A 24,849-nucleotide genomic window follows, 5' to 3' on the forward strand; every position below is an offset into this window, starting at 1 on the left:
TGTTCAATTGTTCAATGAGTTACAATGAGGGAGTGGTGAGTGCTTGACCTTTAGTGACCCTGGGCTGTGGAAGGAGAAAAAAATGACATCTTACAGAAAGACCCAGAAAGAAAAGACTGGAACCCGCCATCAATCTGGCTGTGGCAGTAGAAAATAAGGAGAATCCTTTCATTTTGCTTTACAAAACATTCTAGCTGTAGCAGCTAATACCACAGCATTGCATTATATATTGTATGATCTCCACCAACACTATGCTGAAGAGTTCTTGCAATTTAATTCACACTCCATGGACTCTCTTTGTATGTGGGTCAGTAGCTTAAACCCGGTCTCTGCAGACCTGCTTTGGCTGACCGTATCAGATGAATGTCTGCTGCCATGAGAGAGAGACGGAGCTGCCTTTTTCTTTTTGAAGAGACAAAAAAAAAAAGAGACCGTTTGGAATAAATGAGCACGTGCTGAGAAGCATCTGTTAACATGGACACTAAAACTAACAGCATAATGGCTGTGGAGATAATACGCTCCTTCTTGGCATCTCCTTCCTGTTGATAGAAGATGTTTTCTTTTCTGTAAACATTAGAGGCTGAATTAAATGTAGAGAAGGCAACAGATAAGACGGTCTGTACATCTGCCCTGCCCACAGAACCCAAGGGAAGCCTTGGTGATTGAGAGGGAAGATTCCTTTTACCTACAGAAGCTGTTAGTTCTTTGAAAGAGGCAGAGAGTAATTAGGCACCGTCTGGGCTGAGTAATATCTGGCCTCACCTTTTAAGTGGATCTATATTCAATTACACATCTTGCACACAAAGCTGATGAGTTGCATCAGTGTCTTCCTGGAGAGATTTAAAAAAAAACAACAACAAAAAAACTTTGTCACTCCTTTGTGAGTTTGTTAAGGACCGACATACTTTTCTTTTTACTGTTATTCATTAGTGGTCAAATCTAAACCTGGAGCAAAATGGCAGTAAGTCAGTGGGTCCATAAGGACACCGGTGTCCTCATGACAATTAACGAGGCACATTATGTGTCCAAGTCACATATTAACCCAAAAAGTAACTAGTAACTTTTTAAGCTTTACATCGTGTTATAATGTTATTTTCTCATCAAAAACATACATGGGGTGTTGCCTTGATCCTCTTCACGCATGTTTGAGAAATCCTTTTATCTCCCATGGCAACCTTTCAGCTGTACAAACTGCCTGGGTGGACCAAGCTCCGCCTTCAAGGATGAAGCTCCTTCTCAGAGCTGCAGCACTAGATGCTTTTTCCAGGCATGTAGCGGTATTTACAGCACAGTCAAGTAACTTCTCTTCACTTGGTTTAAAAATGGTTTATGTGACTTAAAAGAAATTTGACTTTGTAATTTAATACCTTGAAACTGAGTCTTTGTCTCTTTAAAAACTCTATCTCTTTGTGAAGCTCCACCTTCATGAAGTCGTCGTAACATCACTCCTCTATTAACCCTTTAACAACATATTTACCAGCATTGCACTGAGAAGTAGCTCCTATGATGAGCTCAGCAGATGTGCAGTTCCATCAGGTGTTTGCTACTTGCTGCTGGCTAGTCTGAAGGAGCTGAGTGGAGGAATTCTGGGGGAGGGCTGCTCCAAAACCGCAGCTTTGAGGAGGAGCTTTGTCCTCAAAGGCGGGGCTAGGTCCAACCAGGCGTTCTGCCTAACTGAATGGTTGCCACGGAAGATTAGAGGATTTCTCAAACATGCATGAACGATTCAAGGCAACAGTCCAGGTATGTTTTTTATGAGAGAATAACAGTGTTACAGGATTTATAGCTCAAAAAAGTTGATTTTACAAAATACTGACCCTTTAAGAAAACCTTTTAAGCTGACTATGAAAAACTTTCATATTATTGGTAATTTTTAATTTTGATAACTAATCTAAGTATATTCAATTTCTGTACTCTGTTTAGTTTACTCATCAGGATTTGATTTAAACTGTTATGCAGCACCGGAGGTCCTTCACTCTAATGGAACAGGAAACCACCATAGGTCACCTTTATCATGTTGCAGCAGTATCAAATCAGCTAGCTCCTGAGAAGAGTATGACTGGCGGTTTAGCGCTTGTGGTCAGGCTGATGACGGCTGGGAAGAAAACCCACACTGACAGGGCCCCTCCGGTGTCGCCTTTGTTGGAGCATTTTTACCTGGATTTGCATGACGGTGTCTGTCAAACCATCTAAAAATGTCTCCCAAGGGAAATACTGATGTCATATTGTCAGTACACTTCTGCATTCTTTATTAAAGTAAACCACTGCCAGCGATGACATTGACACAACCAGAATAAGTATTATAGTACAGGGGCTTAGCTGGGGTCTCGTTGCAAAACATAAGAAGGTGATTGAAACAGCCCTACTGCAGCTAATAAGATTTAAAAACACAAAGTGTGATTGTATGTTTCATCACTTATCCTTTGGAATGTGGTTACGGATGCCTGTCGTGGGTCCAGATACAATGTCTGGGTTTAGTATTCACACCGAGGAAACTCGTAATGTGTTTTATTGGGATTTTGTACCACAGTAACACAGAAGCAGCGCAAACAGCGTAAACGGTTTTGCGCTATTATGCAACTGTTATGCATTGTTAAAGATTTTGGTTTGACAAATAAAAATCTGACAAAGCCTGTGGCTTGATGGCGTAGTCAAAGTCCAGAGCTAAATTCGATTGAGTATTTACAGCAAGACTTGAAACCTGATCCTGGTAGGTAGTGTGGCCATTGCTTTCCTACGCAGTTCTCACGTCACTTCAGTGCTCAATCTGTGATTTATCTCACTGAAGTGGATTTCTCCGGTTTCTTTTTGTTACGGTCTCTTCTTTCTCAAGCATTTTTATATCAGGTGTTCTGTTTTTTTCCCCCTTGACTCTGGTTATCCTTTTTTTTATATAGGGTACAGAGATACCATAACTTGTTCTTGTGGAATAGCTTGGGGCTTGGGGAATATTTTGTCATTAAGACTGCAATGTTTAGCTTTAAATGCTGAAAATAATTTTCATGGAGATTTTCAGCAGTACTTATAGCTAAAATAAAATCCGTGCTGAGATTTCCACATATCTGCCCATCTCAAATAACATTTCTGCTGGTATTTGCACATGTCTGTTTCCACTCCTGTATTTCCATGTAAGTAGTCTGTATTTTTAATACACAAGTACCTGTTTTACCTGTCCCTGTTTTTTAAAATGATCCGACTCAGCTGGGCATTCCTTTGGACGAATATGTGCTATATTTAGTAACTCCACACTATTTTTATGCTGTCATGATGCCCTTACTGTACAGTATATTGTTCTTCATTTTGATGGATCGTGTGTGTTTATTATATTTTAATGATTTTTAATATTGCTCTGAATCTACATGCTGTCCTTTCACCTTGCTGCTGTTACACCTGAATTTGCCCAAAGTATAACAATAAAGGGTGCCTGTATTGTATTCTGTCTGGCAAATGTGTTCTTGTCTGTTGAACTTTTTCTAATTATGTCTGATTGCAAGATCAAACTTTATGTATTTTATTGTTTTGTTTTTTGTGTACAACAGAGAGACAAGAAATGGTGCATAAATTTGAAGTGTAACAAAGTAGAATGTCTTGTTTCCAGATTTACCTCTACATCTTTTGGAGTATATCTCTACCAGATTTACACACAAAGTCTGATTTCTTTTGCCCAAGCTCAAGCTCAGTCACATTGGGTGGAAAACATCTGCGAACGTTGCTTTTCTGCCACACATGGTGTTTTGCACTATACGTCAAAAAGTTCAGTTTGGGTTCAGTCAGAACATTCTTCAACATGTTGACTTGTCTCATACATGACATCATAGCGTTCAGATTTTTATTAGTAAAAAATAAATAAAATGTTTCATTTTTAAGGCATTGGAAAGAACAGAAGCAGCAGACTCTGCCAGGGCAAGGAAATAAACTCAGAGGCAATTTTGTATCAATTTGCAAATTTGTAAATCTTATACACACATAATTGCACCAGCTTAATCTTTTTAACTTGTTTAACTTGTTTCAGGTCAGTTAGTCATCAGACCTCATCACCCAGGACAGGAGGAAAAGAAATTGGACTTATAGTTCATTGTCATCCCTGACAGGGCTGTTGAAAGTCTTCTTTTGTGTGTGTCATGACATTTAATCTTTTTTTTTTCCAAACTACATTTGTATATCAAGGCTGTCTTCATGTCTTCATAATTTATATTGTCTCTTCTGTAATATAAATGACGCATCTTTTAAAGGGGCAGTATTATCTATTTTCCAGGCACATGGTGTCATTTTATAGTACAATCAAGTAACTATGTTACAGTCAGTTATAGAAATGCTACATACACAAAACATGTAGAATTTTCTCGCTTTGTCCAAGCAGCTCTGAGGAGGAGCTTCATGTTGAAGGCGGGGTTAGGTCCATCTATGCGTTTTACACAACTGAATGGTTTCCATGGGAGATTAAAGGATTTCTTAAACGTGCATGAAACAATTAAAGCAACACTCCAAGTATGTTTTTGATGTGGGAATAACATAATAACATGATGTTAAGCTCAAAAATGTACATTTTACATAATACGGCCCCTTTAAGTATCGCAGCGAACTTTTTTTTAAATTAAAGGATAGTTTTTTGTCGTTTATGCCTACAGCCAAGTAAAACATCACTGGTCCTCTTAGACATGTGAATGACAACTTTTCATCTCATCTCCATAAGCTGGTTTAAATGTCGTTTTGATAGAAGACGAAGTCAGTTTTTTGTATCTTTGTCATTTCTTGTCACTTGCCTTGTCATGAGTCTTTCTTCAAAATGAGTCCAGCTCTCCACCTCTAAGCCTCTGGAACAGGACACTTGTTGTAATATTACACTGCAGCTCCAGCTTCAGGTTTCATGGGAAGGCAAACATTAGCATCCAGCCTCACATCCCTGCAGGGCTTACCTGGGGAACGACTCCCTGATTGCAACCTGTCATGTGGATTTTCTTTGACTCATAACTGCGTATGCTGTGTTACTTAAACCTTAATAAGTCTGTTCCAGGCCAGAAGGTGTGACACCGTTTGTGGTACATTATCTTCTCCTCTATCTAAATTCTTTTTGCTTCGTCTTTCTCAGATCTTTCTTGTTTTTGTCTGCTCATTCAAACCTTAAAGAAAGAGGAAAAAAACCACCCAGAGGGAATATAAAACATAACCCCTGCTGTGTAAGCCTTACCCATCGCCACTGTTCATATTTTATCTTGCTTTGTGATTGCATGTGCCAAGAGACAGAGCGTGGTGCTACAAAAGGTGAAATGCCAACAAGGTTTTCTCAGATTAATTAGTGTTGAAGATCAAACAACCAACAGCAGGTTGCACTAAATTCCCACCTAGTCTTTTCCCCTCCTGAAACAATTAAGACGCTCTCAATCTGTCTCAGTTACTGCTCTATGACATGTGACCACCCTGCCTGCAGTCACCTTATCAGGAGGTGGAGAGGTGTACCTCTTGTGGGAATACTCTCACCATCTGCTTATCTTAGCAAATCGGAGCCTCGTGTTTGCTGGAACAATTTTTGGAACAGATGAGGGGCCTCACTCTCAGTCAGCATCTGTTAATCAGAGAGAGTCTCTGAATAACGTGGTGAGAGACAGATAGCTATGTTTGGGTTTATACACAAGCATCATACCAAAGCTTGAATAAATAAATGAATTGGGTGATACAAGCAAAACTACTAGACTAAAACAAAACACATCATGAAGTTATCCACTATCTAAGCACAGACAACCATACTTTCCTCTCCTCAGCCGCTTGGGCCAGCTCCTCAGAGGGAATACCAAGACACTCCCCGGCCAGCAGAGAAACACCGTCCCTCCAATGTATTGTGGGTAATCCTCTGAGTCTCTTCCTGGTGATCATACTCAGAATACCTCACCAGGGGGTTGTCTGTCCTAACCAGACAACTGAGCCACCTCAACGGCCTCCTCTTGACTTAGAGAAGTAGCCTCTCTTCTCTGAATCCCTCCTGGATAACCAAGCTCCTCATATCGCCTCTAAGGGAGAGCCCAAACTCTCTGCAAAGGAGACTCATTTCAGCCACTTGTATCCACAATCTCTTTCTTTCGGTCACTACCCAAAGCTCTTAACCATGGATGAAGGTAGGTAGGAACTTACACCAGGAAATGAGGGTCTCTCTTCACCACAACAGACGCAGCACAACTCCACCTATTGATCTCCCACTCCATTGTTCTGTTATTCTTGAACAAGACCCTGAGATACTTAAATTCTTCCATTTGGAGCAAGACCTTGTCGGAAAGCACACTCTCTTCTTTTCTGGCTCAATGCAGTCGTCTTGGATTTGGAGGTGGTGATTTTCATCCTGGCCGCTTCACACTCGGTTGTAAACCGCTCCCAGTGCAAGCTGGCGATCATGATCTGATGAAGCTAACAGCACTATGTCATCTGCAAAACAAGAAACCCAATCTTTAGGCTACCAAAGCGGATCTCCTCAGCAACTTGGTTCTGCCTAGAAACCTTGGCCATGAAACAAGTCTGACTGTTAGCAATGTGAATTAAGCTCTCACACTGGATGTAGGGACCTAGCAGCCGGTATCAAGGTGTACCCTGTACTCCCAAAGTACGCCCAGGACTACCTGGAAAACACAATGAAACACATTGCAGGTGATGGGCACAAAACACATGCAGACTGGTTGAACAAACTTCTATGCACCCTCTAGGATCCTAAAGAGGGTGTAGAAATGATTCAGTGTTCTACAGCCAGGATGAAACCCACACTGATCCTCCTGAATTTGAGGTTTGACTATCCCATATAACTTCTCCAGAAACCTTGAATTTACCTAACCAAGAAGAATATCATTGTTAAGAAAAGATTTTTGGAGCTGTGCTAAAAATACTTTTTTTTTATTCAAATAAGTTTCAGACATTCTGTATTTTCAACAGGGATGTTTAGTTTTGAACATCTGAACTGATGTCAAAGTTAGGATGGTCTTTCTAATGTGTACTTACACTGCCCTCTTGTGGTTTTATCAAGGCTTGCTTCAGTAAGTCCTGGACATGATATGCATGAACCTTTAGAAAATAAGTAATTTGAGCGTGTTTTAATGAGGAAAAAAACTTTAGGAAATTCTGTATATTTTCAGGTTTATTAATTTAATTATGGTTCAGTCATATTTCTTCGCTATTGTTTCTACTTTGAAATCAGACAGGAACGAACAACTGTTGCTTGTTTCCTCAGGTGGAAGCGGACGGCTCGTTGAAGGAGCAAATCAAAATGGCGAGTCAAGAGGAGTCAGTGAGGGAGTTCGTCGCTGTTACCGGCGTGGAGGAAGAGAGGGCCCGCTTTTTCCTGGAGTCCGCCGGTTGGAACCTGCAGGTAGAGATTTTCAGCGGGTTTTCCTTCGACTGTATCGGGCAGAACCGCGCTCTGTCAGAAGCAAACTGCGGTTAAACGGTGTGTTTGATGAGTAGCTCACCGGCTAACGTTAGCCTGTGTCGCCAGTCATTTGTGCAAGTCACCCCTGGACAATACCGACCCGAGTGATTTCAGACACCAACAGAGACGTCGTCGGACAGCCAAATAGCCAAATATGAACAGCTGTACTCGTCTATATACGGGCGTCTTTCTGTCAAGTTTTAGCCGATGTGCCGTGGTTCCAATGAGCCGTGCTAGCCAGCGTTAGCCCCCTGTTAGGTTAGGTTGGATTAAATTTAGTTGACGCAGTAAGGGTAAAGCTGCTTGCCTGTAACCTGAAAAGATAGCAGAGTCATCAGTCGAATTCAAATATAACATTGTGTTTATGGTTATAGACATATTAATAAGACACATAAACGAAGGAGGTTATTTAGAGAAACTAAATAATCTCGAGTTTCTGCTTAAAAGCGACCCCATAGATACAAAAGGAAACATGCCAGAGTCATGTGAGCACAGCAGCAGAGTTTGGATAACAGATTGTACGTTTTTTTACGAGGCATTGTTAAACTGTGTTGGCTTAGTAATTCAACCAGAATTTCTTTGACAGTAATGTAATAACTGTCAAAAACTCTAGTGAAAAATAAGAGACCTGGCAGCATTTTAGTGTAAGCAGTTGAGTTATAAAAACCAAGACCAATTACCGCTACTGATTAGATATGTGAAACGTTACTTTAAATAAATCAACATGTTTTTGCTTCTCATTTTTAATTGTCAAACCTACAACAGTGGCTGTGGGAAAACATGGCGCTCTGTCTTATCCCAGCAGTTTCAGTTTCATTCAGCAACTAAAGGTTCCTTTGTTCTCACTTGCTTTTAAGATTTGGCCTGAACGATCAGATCTGAGTTACTTACTGTGCAGACAAAATAAACGTGTCCCTCCCACCGTGGTCAACAGCACTGTTATCATGCACAGCGGGCAACAATCAACTACTTTTTTGTGTGTGTTGGTGTTGCAATTTGATTGTTAAATCCAGGGGTCAGCAACATTTTCAAAAAGCCACCTTCCCCTTGTTGCTACAAAATTAAAAACTTGACTAGAGCCACATGAAATGCCTTTTTGAATATGTACTAAATTAAGTCTTATTTTGAACGCTACAGAAGCCAAGAAAAGTTGTTTTCCGCATATATTTTGTCTAATAGTTTTCTTCCAAGTTGATTTCCTTAAAATGCAGGCACAACCACATGCATTTGAGGAATGGAAGTTAATGCACACATCAATCGTCTCGTGTTAGTTTTGAGAAACCAAGGTTTGATTTCACGAGATTAACTCATCTTCAGAAAACCACTGGGAAATTAACTTAATTCAAGAAAACCATTGGGAAAAGCAAATGTCCACACTCGGCTTCTGTGGAAAGCAAAGGAAATTCAACAAAAATCTTCATATTTTTGATCAAAGTGACTCTAAAAATGACCAAAAAACCCTATTTTGTCATATGAGAACAAGTGAATATGCCCTGCCCATCAACATGTCAAATAAAGAAAGATGGGCAGCATAGTGTAGGGCTAGTTGTTTTCAAAAGCCTTGGATGATTGGTATCCTTCTGTTTTAGACATGGAGATACTGCATAAAACCTACAAAACAACTCATAAGCCACCTTATCTTATTGCCTCCTAATCAAAAATGTTTCTTAATAGAAGAGCCATGGGTGGAGGGGCCAAAGAGCCACAGGCTGCAGACCCCTGGTTTAATAGTAGTCTTCAGAAATCCATTGATCAATATATTTCTCAGCTTTCTAACATTAGGTATCATACTATTGGCTAGACTTCAACCCCCATTCCTCATAGAGAGCCTTCTGTTGCTCACTGTGCATAAAGAACCAGTAGACCATGGAATGAAAGGTTGACGTGAAGTTTTTCTTCATCCGCCCCTGACCCAGGACAGATGTTAGTTTCAGGTCTCACTGAGGCCGGTGATACTAGTTCACCAGTCAGGTGCTGAGTGAAAGCCGCCTGGCAGCATTCCCTCGTTTCATTTCCGTCTCCACGTTTCCTCCCCAGCTTGCACTGGGCAGTTTCTTTGAAGATGGAAACGATGATGACATTATCACACTTCCTCAGCCTGAGGGCGGCTCCTCCGTGTCTCGATCTACTGGGCCCAGGTGGGATTTTTTTTACATCTTTTCTTCAACATTTGTTCTATTCAGACTTGTATTAATATTATTACTATTGTTTAGTAATTTTGCAATATAAAAACTACCATTTATGTACAGTAGTCAGCCCAGGGTGACCTCCTTCAGAGATCTGATGCATGAGGCAGAGGATGAAAGTGATGAAGAGGAGGGTCAGAGGTAAGTGAACTGACTAATAATGGCTTTTTTCTGTTTCTCAGGTGGAATTATTTCTACATTTAAATGTGTAATTAAAGAATAAAAGGTCATTCAGATTATATTTTAATAGCTACTTCATGTTGGAGCTTTTAGACAATAGTGATGCAGGGTTGCCCTCAGAAACCCTGATGGCCCTCCAGGCTTATTGTATTCTGGGAAAATCCTGCCATGTTTCTTTCAATGCTTTTTTTTCATTTGCATTTTGATGTATTGATTTAGAAAGGGTTGATGGAAACTGAACAGTTCTAAATAACTTCTTCAAGTTTTTCCACTCACTTGACATGGTTCTTGGCTTTTCCAAAAAAGAGTTAACGTGCTAAAGAGGAGATGGAAACACATTTTCAGGATAAGTCTAACATAGCGAATTTTCCCATCCAGTGGTGGGTCTGTGCCTTACCAGAGGGACAAAGTTCAAACCTCTAAAGTTTATCAAAGGAAGACTCTCTCAATTTTTCTGAGATGTGTGCTCCATGCCTGTTAGCAACCTCAGCTTCCTGTTTATTACGCCATACGCAACATCAACATCTGACAAAATCCTGCCTTGCATAGCCTGGTTGATACACTCCAAACCAGTAGATGGAAACACACTTAATTTGCCTGTTTTCTTTTTATTTCTTCTTTTTTGCAACATTTAAAAAATCAGTTGAATATTTGAAGAACAATCGGATGGGAACACCGCTGTTAAATGTAAAAATAAACACCTGGATATTTCAGAAGCTTTGATAAGTTCTAGATTAATGAAGGGAAAAGCAATTTGCACTTTCCCTTATAAATGGCTGTTGCACTCATAGCAGTACTCTCTGGCATCCTCATCCTGACTGAGGCCGACACAGGAAGAGGCACACCTTAGGAAGCTGGTTCCAGAAAGCACCAAGCCAGTTTGGGCCCCCACCTCGTTCACTGGGAGCCACTGGTATTCCTGCTGCATAAACAGATTCCTCTGCCAGGGCGATCCACTGGGCTGCTTTGTAACGGATGAGGGAGGATTTAATGGCGATTTTATTAAATCAACACACGAACCGAACATTTTGTCCATAAATAGTTATCAAATATTTTACTAATCTACACTCTTGAACTGGTTTTATGGTCTTAAACCTGGCTTAAATCATACTTTTTGTTGGAAACAAAGGTAGTCGTGCTTTGGGTGTGTTTGTTCACTGGTATTTTCTGTATTGTGTATCTCAGACTTGAGTTGGTATGACTAGTTGCTTATTCACTTTTTTAAACAATGACCATAATAGTTGCTCAACTGAATTATGTTTTTTTCTTCCCTTTGAAATGCGTAAAGAATGCCAGTCCAAACCAGTTAGCTTCGCCTTGACAGATTCTGGTTCTGTGTGCTGCTGAGGATTTCAACCTTTATGGAATAACCCAAAGACCATCTGTGTTTTATTTTCTATTACTTTTAATACGCTCTGAGAAAATAAAGGCCCAGATCAAGATGGCTAATGTTGTCTAAATACTTTTAAATAAATACTTTACATTCCATTTTCTACATCAGCATTGTGTCCCATTCAACACTCTCCACGCTAGCTGCGTTTTCTTTCCAAATGTGCGCAAAACATTGATGTTCCGCTAATGTCTAACAAATACAATTTTGCGATTCCAGTGTTTCCAGTAAACAAGCGACCCACATTCAGGCAAAACGTAGCCTCGACGCGGCTGTCGCGGGTTCGACTCCCGGACCCAATGACGTTTACCGCATGTCTTCCCGTCTCTCCTTCCACCTTTCCTGTCAGCCTACTTTGAAAAAGGGACACTAGAGCCCACAAAAAAATAAAGACCCCTTGCGGGGCAAAAAAAAAAAAAGAAAAACATGGCACTCCATCATCCTGCAACTACTTCCTGTCGTCGTCCTCAACTTTTCTGTCATTTTCATCTTTTCCACCAGTTGTTGATCATGTGACGCACAAAAAGTGTTTCCATGGCAGTTTTGCGACATGAATAAATTTCGATACGGCCAGAACAAACGCCTCAATTTAGCACCAAAACTTTAGTGTAAAACAACAGTTTTTTTTTTCAAAATTGCTGTGTTTGCATTAAGTTAATTTATTTTCATCATGTTAATTAGCACCATTGTACGGTCAGTGGACACGGAGCTACTGAAAAAAAAAAAAAAGAAAAATGTTTTCCCATGAATCAGTTTGCTCTGGCTAGGCCAACGACTGAATCATTCCCTTCTGATACATTTGACTTTCTGATGATTTGACTAAACAAAGTTTTGTGTGAAACACAAAATTACAGAGCAAGCTCCCTCGCTTTGCAGGGGTGGGCATTTATTGTATCGTACTAACCCTAACCCTATTCCTTGTATTTCACCCTTATTGTGAAATACAAGAATTTTGATTGATCATTGTCTCAATCATAACAGGTTTTTCGCGGGGGGATCAGAGCGCAGCGGGCAACAGATCGTTGGTCCGCCAAAGAAGAAGAGCTCCAACGAGGTCGTGGAGGATCTGTTCAAAGGGGCCAGAGAACATGGAGCCGTGCCGCTGGACCGGACTGGGAAAGGACTAGGAGAATCCAGCAAAGCAAAGGTACAGTTTACTTATGTTTTTACTGTCTGTTTTCTGTTTGTCTTTCACTCTGTTTTCATGACCTTGTGTCGTTTCTTAGGCTTTTGTTGGTGGAGGTTACAGACTGGGTGCCGCTCCAGAAGAGGAGTCGACCTACGTATCTGGAGAGAGGCAAGCGTCTAACAGCCAGCAAGACGTAAGAGCAGGTCCTCCTTCCCTTCACTTCCTACCGGGTTTGCCTTGGTGTTACCATGCCAATCAGATCCCGGTTATCCTCTGTGATGCAAACAAACATGGAGCCACCTTACAAACCGAGTCTGTTTTCTGAGCAATAAAGAGAACACTAATAATCCAAAGCAGAAAATGTACCACTTTAAAATCTCACTGAGTGATAAAAACATGTTTTCAGTAGCTGCACTTCCACCACAAACTTGATATTGCTATTTTGCTTATTTTCAAAAATTTAGCAAGTGCGGTGTTTCCATTAAATAAATCAATTAAAATAACATATAATAATAAGGTGAATAAGTTTGTTCACATAAGTAATTAAAAACACGCTACGTCATCGTCCTCCTATCACTTCCTGCCGTCTTCTTTGTCGTTTCTGCCAGTAGCAACATCTGGTTGTTGATCATGTGACTTGTGATGTGAATGAAGTGTTTCCATTGCAGTTTTGCAAAATCCACTCCTTTCGATATGACCAAAAACACCACCTCAACCTAGCGCCAAAACGTTTTATCAAAAAATATTTTTGAAATTGCCTTCAATCCTATTTATCAGTCCTATTTAAACGCAGCTAATGTCTGTGGTGTGGTCATTTTTGTTGGTGTTTAAAGGTCAGCCAGAAAATTGCAATTATTGCACCCCTACAAAAAATGTGCTTTTTTCCCCCCTCAACTGCATCAGAATTAAACCCCAGGGTGTAGTGATTGTGTCTCATGTGGGTATGGTGTGTTTCTTTTTGCTTAAGGTACATGTGGTTCTGAAGTTGTGGAAGACGGGCTTCAGCCTGGATAACGGTGAACTTAGAACTTACAACGACCCAGGGAACGCTAACTTCCTGGAGGCAATTAGACGAGGGTGAGACATCTTTCACAGGCCGTATGTCCCATGTCAGGGATGTCAAACTCCAGTCCTGGAGGGCCACTGCCCTGCAACATTTCGATGTGCCTCTGCTGCACCACACCTGAATAGAATAATTAGCAAGACTCTAGAGAATGTGTCTACACAAGAAGGAGGTAATTAAGCCGTTTCATTCCAGTGTTTTGTACCTGTGGCACATCTAAAAACTGGACAGCGGCCCTTGAGGACTGGAGTTTGACACTTGTGTCCTAAGCGGATAAATCAGATCCAGCATCAGTCACGTTGATGTGTTCCGGTAGGGAGATTCCTCTGGAGCTGAGGCAGCGTGCTCGAGGGGGCCAGGTCAACCTGGACATGGAGGACCACAGAGACGAGGACTTCGCTAAGCCCAAGGTCGCCTTTAAAGCCTTCGAAGGTGAAGGACAGAAGCTAGGAAGGTGAGATTTCTAACCAGGTGTATATTTGGCTGGATATCAACAGTTTTTATAAATTTAGCCTGATTATTGTATCTCTTTGGTTTTTCTTCTTTCTTTTTTCTCCAGTGCCACTCCAGAGTTGATTTCAGCTCCACCCACCTCCCAGCAGGACCAGGCCGCCAACGAGGCCCAAGCCAGTTCCTCCGTCAACCTTGACCCCTCTCAACCTACTACTAACATTCAGATCCGACTGGCTGACGGCGGCAAGCTGGTCCAGAGGTTCAACCACACCCACAGGTGAACACTTATAGGGTTGGAGGCGGAGACTTCTGGAAGTGGATTAGTTATAAATCAGAAAACTGCAGAACTTTGTGAAAGGAGCAGTATTATGTTAAATTGACTTTTTGAGCTTTATGACAGGTTAAGATTTTACTCCCTCATCAAAAACATACCTGGGGTGTTGTCTTCATTCTTATGCATGTTCGAGGAATCATGGCAACCAACTGTACAAAACACCTGGTTGAACCTACTTTTTCTTTCAAGTTGAAGCTCTTCGTCAGCTGCAGGTTTCAAGCTCTTACCTCACAGAGTAGCCCTCCCCTCCCCCACTCAGCTCCTTCAGACTAGCCAGCAGCAATCAGCAAACACCCGGTGGAATTATGCATCTGCTGAGCTCGTTATAAGTTCAATTCTCAGTTCAATTCTGGTAAAAACTTTAAGGTTTAATAGAGGAGCCATGTTTTGATAACTTCATGAAGGTGGAGTTTCAGCAAGAGCATGAGTTCCTTAAAGAGACATACGCCCAATTTCAAGTAAAATTTCTTTTAAGTAAATTGATATATAAAGCATTTTTATAATAACTGAAGGTAACATGGTTACTTGATTTGCTATATCAATAAATATTAAATATTATGTGGCTAGAAAACGCATAATACTGCCCCTTTAAGATTGTAATCAAAACTGTAACTTAAGCGTGACTTTTAAAAAGCCTCACTTTTTAGTTAAACCTTATTTGTCTTTTGGGATTTTTAATTTTTTTTTATAATAAACAGGATAAGAAATAGTCAACTTAATGCAGACAAATAGCAAGGAGATAATGTAATCATAGATCAGTGTTCTTATTGTCAGCGTTCATCTCTCTTCCCTGTAAACGGATGAGATCTGACCAGTCCCAGGTCCAACATTATAGGACACCATTTAGGATGATGCTTTCAGGTCCAAACATCTACAGAAACAAAACAAGTTCAAGTATTTTAAATAGGTGTCATAACATAGTTTAAATACTCTAATGGCGGTTGTTCATTCAGAAAGGGAGCCTCCTTAAAGTAAATATTTGATCGAGTAATGTTAAGCTAATACACCGCCGCACCCTCACTGGAGAGAAGTCCCAGTTCAAGAAACCAAAACATCTAACTGGTGCAAATTCTAGTGCAAGTATTATTCAAGTGTTCTTCTTATGTATTTTTTATTTAAAACCAGTGATCTGTGATTGCACCAGTGACTGCAAATTTTTTGCCCAGGTCCGTCTTGAAAATGAGATCTAGATCTGAACGGGGTTTACCTGGTTAAATAAAGGAATAATAAAAAAAATAATAATAACATGCGAGGTCAATCACTGTTAACTCAAGATTAAACAAGCGGGGCAATTATAGTTTCACAGAGGGTCAAGTTTTGTTTTTTCTTTTTTACATAAAATCAAAGTTTGTTAGAACAAACATATCTTGTGTTCCACTAAATGTCTTTATTGGGGGAATAACGTCAGCAGAAATATCCTTTATTGTCCCACAACGGGGAAATTCAGTTGTCATAGCAACAAGTTGGAACATGCATAATAAAACAAAGGTTAAAAAAACACAAAAATAACAATGAGACTGTACAGTAAGTATGTTACAGAAGACAATGCATGGGCATTAGGCTTTGAAGGGAGTAGTAACTTTAACTGATGAAAAACTAAAATAATAAAGCGTTCTGCATCATTTTCTCTCTAAGCTAATGTTACCTTTCCTTGTTTCTGCCGGTGTTCCTCAGGGTTTCGGACCTGCGGCAGTTCGTGGTGTTGGCCCGACCCGCCATGGCTGCCAGAGAGTTTGTTCTCATGACGACCTTCCCCAACAAGGAGCTGGCAGACGAGAGCCAGACGCTGCAGGAGGCCAACCTGCTGAACGCTGTCATCGTCCAGCGGCTAAACTGAGGCTGGGACAACGAGACAGCCACCCACGTCCCCGGAATCCCCCCCTGACCCTCTGCTTCCCTCGCCCCAAAGTGGCTGAAGAACCACAGCCCCTCTGACGGAGCAGAACACACGGACTTAAATGGACTTCTAGTTCCTGATTTTTGTTTTTCTAAAATGAAATGTTAAGATGTTGCTCCCCCCTCTCCATCCACACAGACTCCAGAGGGCTGAAACGCTGGTGAACCAGTCAGAAATCACCAGATGCTGGTCACTTCCTCTTGTCTTGTTGAGTCTAGCTGAAGGAACGTTATGCTGGTCCACTTTGGAGTCCAGTCTACACTTTAGCTTGTACTATAATCTGGCCGCTGAACAAAGTTTATATTCTGGTACAGGAGCAGATTTCCATTTGTAAACTGCACAAACAATAACAAAGATTAGATTCATCATGTTTTCTTTTCCCCACACAAGGATTTAACCAACTGATACCAGTAGCCTTACTTTCCTTTCTTCTAACATAACGCCACAACAGGTCTGTTGTTGAAAAGCAAATTACTTTATTTTTTTAAAACGCCTCTGTTTCTTAATTTCCTTTTCTCAGTTAAAGATGCTTTGCCCCGTTCCCACAGCAGCATATTAGCGAGAGTCTGGTCTAATAAACCGGTTGAGCAAATGAACATAGAGATTGTAAACACTGGTTTCCTTTAGTAGAATCTGAATTTCTGTGACAACGACATCTTCTATGCATCCTGGGGAAGACAGAAACACGTTTGGACCTCCAGTGAAATAAACTCATTTTATGGTTGATGTAAGGAGAACCCGCTGTCTTGTTTTTATTAGTAATATTATTTATTTAAAAGGTGCAGGTGGAAGATTTATTTATCCTCATAATACTACGACTTTATTTCTCAATATGGCTTTATTCTCGTGCTTTACTCACGTAATGCGACTTTATTATAGTATTCATAGAGGTAGGAGACGGGGGAACGTTTCCCCGCTAATATTGGAGACAGGCGTGTTTGTTAATATTTGATTTTGAAATCTTCAACTCGCATGATTTTGTTTTGAAGGCACAACACAGCGCCCCCACCCTTCCCCACCCACCCTCAAACAGGCAGAGTGTTGGGGGGCAGAAAATCCTTTTGAATGAAGTAAAACAGTCTGTCGGGAATGTTGCCCTGAATATTGCTTGTCTATAAGATCTTGTCAGTTTACTTTAATATATAACCAAATCTTTTTGGCTCAGTCGTTTTAATTCTGGAAAAGTCACATGTCCAATATTTTACTACTAATTCTGTCTAGAATTGTCTTTATTGTCATTAACATAACATGTATTACTCCAACTAGAAATATTACATTTGTTATTCACAGTTATGAAAATTTACAAAAAAGTAAATTTCTTTGTCAAAAAAGCCACATTTTGTTCTTCATGACTGATTTGTAAAAACAAAAAGGCAAAAAAAAAAAAGACATCCAAAATGTGTGAGTACTTCATATACTTAATATTTGGGACAAACCAAGACACAAACAGTGACAAAGACAGGTACAGTTGTTGTTTCACTGGGTTTTACTTGCAGTAAGGAGAAAATACAGTGAGTTACATAAAGTTCATAGATCACAACGTTCTTTAACAACCATTAGAAAAGATTGTGCTTATAAACGGTACATTGCCTAAGCCTGCGCAAAACTAAAGCGGATGCTTTTTCAACCTTGCAAAAACCCCTAGCAGAAGACAATCATCTTACAGACAGGAAATGAACTAATTACTTCAAAAAAATTTTTTTTTACAATGAGCAAAGTTAATGCCATATTTTTCCATAGTTAAACTCTCTGGAAATGTAGGATATATAAGAACATAAACAACAATTAGCAAACAATGTAATGACTAAGTACCAAATGATGACTAACATATTGAGAAAAACATATGTGTAAATATAAGTAGATAAGGAAAAGATAAAAATCATGATGAGAAAACATTTTTCCAACAAAAAAATAATTTGGTGTATTTTTGATGAATGATTATATTTATTTATTTATTGTTTTACATCCAACAGGTCAATTTTCTAGATCATGATGCAACTTTACACATCAAAATAAAAGACAGACCAGACAGTTCTGTCATTTTAGTTACCGACCAACCGGGTCTGTCCCTTCATACTATTATTAGTTTATCTAGAGTACAGTACAGAATTAATCTGATTGGATCAAATAAAAACAAACTAAACACCAGTTACAATAAAAGTAAAGAAATATATTGAAACACAAATATATTTGTGTAAAGATAACACAAAATAATTAGTCTCCATATATTTTACTTCTATTCAATGATCCAACCAACAGTTCAGCTCGGAGAAAGAGAAGAGAACATGAAAGTGATGCAGGGGGAACATGTGACTGGTTCTGGTTCTGGTCCAGAACTGAGGACCCAAACCTGCTTCTAAAAGGCCCAAAATTATAAACAGCCGGGTCTCTTTAGCATATCTGTTGTCATTATCTAAGATTATTTGTGTTTTTCAGTCTTATTTGACTGCTAGCTTTAAATGAGTTTATTTGTGTTTCCAGTTTTTGGAGAATATTTTGCAGCAGAACCACGAACTGGAGGCCTGCTTCGCAAAACCAGGGCAGCGGAATGAGCCGGGCTTCTGGATATCCTGGCTGAATTGAGCTTTGATTCGGTTTCACAAAAGCAGTGGTGCATATGTTGCCATGGGAACTTATCTTGTCCAGCTAGCATGGAAAAGGTAGCTCTCATGGTCTGTTGGAAGAAATCTGTAGAGGCGCATTCACCTGAATTACTTCAGCCTGGCTCAACACAGTCGCGCCTCCTGAGCCTGATTTGGGTTTTGTGAAACTGAACTGATCCCATTATGATTATGTCGAGCCTGACTTTATCTCAGATCCTGGATTTCTGAATCCTGCTTTTGTGAAACAAGCCTCTGATCATAAATACTCTTAAATATTTATGATCAGCTCTAAATAACAAATATATAAAAGAAGTTCTGCATGGCGCGTCAACAGATCAACGACCAGCCCGATTTACAGGACAGATGATCATGGGAGCAGAGTTTCTACCTCCATCATTGTTACAGGGATCAAAGAACAGGTAGAGTTTCTGAGCGAAGCTACAGCCTGTAAAAGAGTAGATCAGATCTGCAGCATCTGCATCATAGAAAGAGACCAGACCCCCCTCATAATCCACAAACACCCCCACCTTCCCAGGACCAGGCTGGAGATGGAGACGGACCGGGGAGTCAGCACACGCCGTGTACTCATCTACATTCCTCAACATAACGGTCCAGAACCCGTTCTGAGGACTCAGTGGAGTTATTCTCTTCCTGTTGATGGACTCTGCGGCCACTCCTAAACTCCATTTAGTCTTCCCTTTAACCTGAACCTCAGAGTAAAATCTGCCTGAAGAGAAACCCTGCCGGCCTAAAACAGAAACACACTTGGAAAATCTCTCGGGGTTGTCTGGAAGGCTCCTCCAAACATCAGCCACCTCCACTCGTTTTCTGTCATCGGACAGGACGAGCTTAGGATGAGCTGTGTCAGGATCCAGAGTCACGTCCACCGCAAACTGCCGGACCCTCTTCAGCTCCGCCTCCTTTATTATCTTCTTCATCTCCTCCCCCACTTGAGCCACAGCTCTCGCCACGGTCTTGTCAATTGGCGGTGGACGAACTCTGACCGCCGTCCAGGTCTTGGTGGGTGTAGTGGCTTTCAGGGAGGAGAAGCTTTTAATGACATGGAGGTGGTCTTCAGCCTGGGAGAGCTGCTTCATCTCGGAGCTCCTCTTCGTCAGCACAAAGATCTCCTGTTCCAGATCTCTGATGAAGTCTTCAGCCTGTTTCTCTGTAGTTTTCTGTTTGTCTTCGATTTCCTTGAGGAGCTCCTTCAGGCCTCGCTCAGCAGACTCCTTCAGCGCCGTGAAGACCCGAACGCCTCCCGCTTTCTCCCTGTCCACAGCATCTTTGCTGATCTTAACCGACTCTTTGATCTCCTTTATTTTCATTTGCATGCTCTGGATCATCTTCTGAACTTCGGCCTCCGTCGTCCTTAGCTTTGCCTTCGTTCCTTCAGATTCTTCTCTCAGAGGAACCAGCTTGTGGTTATTGTGACCTAAGACGGGACAAAGCGAGCAGACACACATCCGGTCGGTCCTACAGAACAGCTCCAGAGGTCTGTCGTGTTCCATGCACATCCTGTCCTCCAGGTTCTTCACAGGCTCCATCAGCTGATGTTTCTTCAGCCGTGGAGCGGTCAGGTGAGGCTCCAGGTGTGTCTGACAGAAGGAGAGCACACACACCTGGCAGGTTTTTATGGCCTTCAGTTTGGGTCCCGTGCAGATGTCACAGGGAACTTCTCCTGGTTTGACGGCTTGTTGGTGAGCGTCACGTCTGAACTGATCAACCACCTCAGAGAGCAAAGTGTTGGTCTTCAGCTGAGGCTTGGCGGTGAAATGCTTGTTGCACAGAGGACACTTGTAGACACTGCTTCCATCCCAGCTTTTAGTGATGCAGGTTCTGCAGAAGTTGTGGCCACATGGCGTAGTGACCGTATCTGTCCCGTCCAGACAGATAGAGCACAGGAACTGATCTTCAGACCACAGGTAGGTGCCAGAAGACATGTCTGAACTCTGAGGACAGGAGACACAGATCAGTGATTTATCAAGATACTCTGAATGTCTGCAATGACGTTCTGATCAGGTTCCACGTAGGGAGTTCAGTCGAAAGGACCAAAGGAGGAGAACATCTGATCACCCTGAGACCAGATGGCGTCAGGAGCAGCGGAAGCTGTTACTTCAGGACCTGCTGTCTCAGCTTTCTGAAACACTTTCGGTGTGAAACGAGATGCATCCTAAACATCGGTTCTTGTTCTCAGATTCTCTGCCTCACAAGGCAAACTCTCCTGAATGGTTTCAACACCTCCAACCAAATCAGACAGACATAAATGATCTGATCCTCTCTGAAACACCAGTTCAGTTTCAATTCAGTTGAAGAGAAAAGTCCTCGAAGAGAGAGATCGGATGTTCAATAAACCACGTTTAACTTGTTTCTGTTTCGTTAGTCGTGTTTATCTTTATGACATTTTGATCATTTGCTTGTTTCAGGTTAATCTTCAATCCATTTGACTTTGGCACTGTGCTAATGGGGTGATGGGTGATTTCTATAGCGGCAGTTTGCAAGAAACATCTTCTCTATGCAAAAATGTTTTTCAGTAGGATCAGTAGGAATACATACATTCCAACTGATCCTATATATAAATCACTATTTATAGTGTTATATAAATACTGTAGTGTTGTTGTTGAGAGAAGGTTTCTTAATCACAGCTACATTCAAAGCTTGTGGTACATGTCCATGTACTATGGATAGGTTAGTCGTAGCTAACATGGCAGTAATCAACTAGCTAAAAATAATTTCGTTGTGACGAGGTCCAACAATCATGTCAAAGGTTTGGAAGAAGCTCATATTTTTGACAAATCATAAAGCTCAACTGACCCCAAACAGACCAAACACACATCAGGTTCTACAGTTACATTCTGTGCTGCCTCACTTAGAGAGGATGTAGTAATCACACTCTGGAGTATGGAAACAATTTCATTTTTAATTGAACCAATTTTATTTCAGTAGAATCCCATAAAGGCATTCTACTTTATGAGAGCTGGGTGAATGAATGAATCACCAGAGCTATGATTATTTACGTTTGGCAACTGGACTAAAAAGAATCCTACATTCTCCTCTATTAATACAAAAAAATACAGTGTTATAGATTGGCAAAGGGACTTTTTTATTCAGCAATAGACTATTTTTATAAGTTAAGTAGGACTCCTCTAAATGTGTACCGTCATTTTCTCTCAGATTTCCTAGTGTTGTTCTTCAGAGTACGCAGCACTGAATTAAGTCAAGGGGGCCAACCTCCTTTTTAAGGCAACTAAGTTGTCTAATGCCACATGCAATGAGGAAGAAACATTATGAAGCAAATTAAATTGCTGCCTTCTGATGTGTTTCTGAGATTCTGAGGTAATTAAGCCTGAAATAAATTCTTTAAAAGTTTTTACAGCATTATCTATCTGATAAAGATCTTCTATAATGAAATTTTATTAGAGCTTATCAAAAATGTTCAGACAGCACAGGGGGAGGGGGAGATGTCGTTATTTCTTCACACTCTGCCGAGGTCTAAGGTATGATGACCAGAGTAGGTAGGACTGTGAATTATTTTAGTAAAGCCAATTGAGCCTAAGATAGCATTAGGCTATCGCCCTCTTTGTCAACATGAGTGTTAAAGTCCCCCACTTGAGCTTATCAGTATTTAACACTGATTCAGGTAAGAAAAGGAGACATGATCTCAAAATTGAGAGTTAAGGTCCAGGTGGATGATGCAAAGCAACAAAGAAAAGTGATTTTATTGCTTCGCAACTAGGATGAGGAAATCTAAGGGTTAGATGTTCAGAAGAACTGCAGCAATTTGTAGGCGCAGGATTAATTAGTAAATCTGAATGAAAAATAGTTGCTACTCCCCCACCTCATGTTGAGGAATATGAATATTTGAACATCCATACTAACATAATCTTCTTGCTGCAGCCAGGTTTCTGTGAGACAGAACGAGTCAATCTGAATGTCGCAAATCAAGTCATAAATGAGAAAAGTCCTCAAAGAGAGAGATCTGATGTTCAATAAACCAATTGTTAAACCTTCACATTGTTCCTGTTTCGTTCGTCGTGTTTATCTTTATGACATTAATCTGTAATCCATTTGGCTTTGGCACTGTCCTAATGCGATGATGGGTGAGGAACAGTGCGGAAAGAGGTGCTAAACTGCAATTATGCTTCCTGGTCTGGACTGTGTTGTCACCGTTTTTGGAGGAATAATATTCACCAAGCCAGGAACCAGGAACCACCAGAGGTCCAACTGAAAAGTCTCAGCTCAAAGTGGTCCAGAGAAATGACCGAGACAATGACAGATGAGAGAAAACACACCAGAGTTTACAGCTTTACTCCAGATGCTGGACAGGCTTTGACTTCTCCTGGACTAACTTTGACTAGACCATCACTGCAGAAGCCCAAAAATTGGATGAAACACGGACACCAGTCCTTAAGAAGTTGGAGAATCTCCCCGTGGACTTTGTTTTGACACATTATAAAGATAACATTTAATCTCCTCAGATACATTAACTGGGATTGTTCTGCCTGCAAGAGTCTCTCTGTGAACTTTAAACTGGGTGGAGAGAAATTGTTTTTGACTGGAGTTCAATAAAACTGACTTTTGAACTACAGATGCTTTTGTTTTTTTTCTTAATGGAAGTAAAACAAGAACTGCACCATACACAAGACAAATGACTGGAGATGATTTGTGTTTCTGAAAGTAACTAGATGATTTTCCCCAGTTTGCTGCTTGTTGAAATCTTTTAGTTCCATGTTGATGTTGATGGGAAGAAACACAATCAATATTATCAGCTGTACTCACCGCTGGTTAACTCAGGTGTTGGAAAAAGAAAAAAGCAAACTCAGACACAGAGAAGTTAGTCTCGACTGCAGCTCTGCTTTTCTTCTTTATCTTTGACCTTCATTTCCAGAAGGTGACGCTTAAATCTTCCGTTGTGGCTCCGCCTCTGTCCAGAATCATCATGGGTGTGGCCAAGAAGATCATTGGCACAGAGCAAAGGATGCTGGGAGATTTATACAAAAAGGTAGGAAAAAACAAATGACCCAACAAACTGTGAGGGATTTATTCCATGGCCCATTTGGGGAATTTAAGCTTCCCTCTTCCAGGCGCTTTTAACAAGAAATCCTTTATCTCAGATGCAGTAATGTTTCTAAACTGTTGCCCATTATTCAGACTGTCTGTTGTCAGTTTGTGAGTCTGTGACTTTAACTGAACACTTATCACAATATAAGCATTTTATGTCAGTTGGTATCAATAATTGCTGATATCAATAATTATTGATTAATTTTTTTTGTTTTAAATATCTGAAATGCGATGTAGCTGGTGGCACAACGTTTCCTTATCTTATTCACATTTTTCACTCCACGCCATCCTTTAATTTTAAGCTGTTATGAGCCACAGTGGCGAAACCTGAAACTGTTGCTGTGCAAGTTATTCAATAGGTTGTTGCTAGGTAACCCATTGAACTTGTGAGTTTGTGGAAAGTTTCTGCTTGAATTTCTTTGCAGGATGTCAGAAAACCTTCCCAGAGCTGCTGGTTTGATATGAACTGCATTCCACCCTCAGATCTTCTGCTTGAGGAAACTCCAAAGGTTCTCAGTGGGGTTGAGGTCAGAGGAGGATGGTGACCACACCATGAGTTTCTCATAGCAGCCAATGACACAGTGGTATTCCTTGCAGCATTCATTGTCATGATGAAGATGATTTTGCTACGGAAGATACGGCTCTTCTTATTGAACCATGAAAGAAAATGATCAGTCAGAAAGTCCATAGTCTTTGCTGAGGTCATTTTCACATCTTCAGGACTCTGAAGGGCCTACCAATGATTCTCTCCTCATGACTTCGGCCCAATAAATGACTCCACCACCTCCTTGCTGACATCACAGCCATGTTGGGACGTGGTGTCCATCCACCACCAACCCACTACTGCGTCCATCTGGACCATCCAGGGTTGCACAGCAGTAATCAGTGAACAAGTCTGTTTGAAAATTAATCTTCATGTACGGCTGGGCCCACTGCCACCATTTCTGCTCTGGTTAGGGGCCCAATAGTAGGTTCATGCACTGCAAGCCTCTGGAGGATCCTCCACCTTGAGGTTCCAGAGGAACCAGCAGCTTCAAATAACTGTTTGCTGCTTTGTAAGGGCATTTTAACAGCTGCTCTCTTAATCCGATGAATTTCTCTAACAGAAACCTTCCTCATTCTGCCTTTATCTGTACAAACCCATCTTT

General features: G+C 40.9%; 2 protein-coding genes across 3 annotated transcripts; one reads left to right on the forward strand and one right to left on the reverse strand.

Moving 5' to 3' along the window:
* Positions 1 to 7,214: 7,214 nt before the first annotated feature.
* On the forward strand, positions 7,215 to 16,774 carry nsfl1c (NSFL1 cofactor). Of its 2 annotated transcripts, none has more exons than XM_023338471.1 (9): positions 7,215 to 7,345; positions 9,443 to 9,543; positions 9,655 to 9,732; positions 12,143 to 12,308; positions 12,388 to 12,483; positions 13,258 to 13,367; positions 13,670 to 13,807; positions 13,913 to 14,083; positions 15,815 to 16,774. In XM_023338471.1, exons 1-9 carry the CDS (start codon positions 7,244 to 7,246, stop codon positions 15,975 to 15,977), a joined length of 1,125 nt encoding a protein of 374 aa, XP_023194239.1. In that variant the 5' UTR covers positions 7,215 to 7,243; the 3' UTR covers positions 15,978 to 16,774. The 2 variants fall into 2 exon arrangements, with proteins under 2 accessions (XP_023194239.1, XP_014326958.1); XM_014471472.2 differs by having other exon boundaries at positions 9,658 to 9,732.
* A 731-nt stretch (positions 16,775 to 17,505) lies between these two features.
* On the reverse strand, positions 17,506 to 23,523 carry LOC111609519 (E3 ubiquitin-protein ligase TRIM39-like). Its single transcript, XM_023338462.1, has 2 exons — positions 23,420 to 23,523; positions 17,506 to 20,592 (listed from the first exon to the last, which is right to left on the reverse strand). Exon 2 carries the CDS (start codon positions 20,581 to 20,583, stop codon positions 18,976 to 18,978), a length of 1,608 nt encoding a protein of 535 aa, XP_023194230.1. The 5' UTR covers positions 20,584 to 20,592; positions 23,420 to 23,523; the 3' UTR covers positions 17,506 to 18,975.
* Between the last annotated feature and the right edge of the window lie 1,326 nt (positions 23,524 to 24,849).

The sequence above is a fragment of the Xiphophorus maculatus genome, chromosome 1 (genome assembly GCF_002775205.1).
Source record: "Xiphophorus maculatus strain JP 163 A chromosome 1, X_maculatus-5.0-male, whole genome shotgun sequence".
Lineage (NCBI taxonomy): Eukaryota > Metazoa > Chordata > Actinopteri > Cyprinodontiformes > Poeciliidae > Xiphophorus > Xiphophorus maculatus.

Excerpts from the sequence above, each read along its gene's own strand:
- nsfl1c (XM_023338471.1), top strand. The coding sequence starts at position 7,244 with ATGGCGAGTCAAGAGGAGTCAGTGAGGGAGTTCGTCGCTGTTACCGGC. Across the intron at positions 7,346-9,442 it reads CCGCCGGTTGGAACCTGCAG|CTTGCACTGGGCAGTTTCTT; the intron begins GTAGAGATTTTC and ends TTTCCTCCCCAG. Across the intron at positions 9,733-12,142 it reads GATGAAGAGGAGGGTCAGAG|GTTTTTCGCGGGGGGATCAG; the intron begins GTAAGTGAACTG and ends CAATCATAACAG.
- LOC111609519 (XM_023338462.1), bottom strand. The coding sequence starts at position 20,583 with ATGTCTTCTGGCACCTACCTGTGGTCTGAAGATCAGTTCCTGTGCTCT.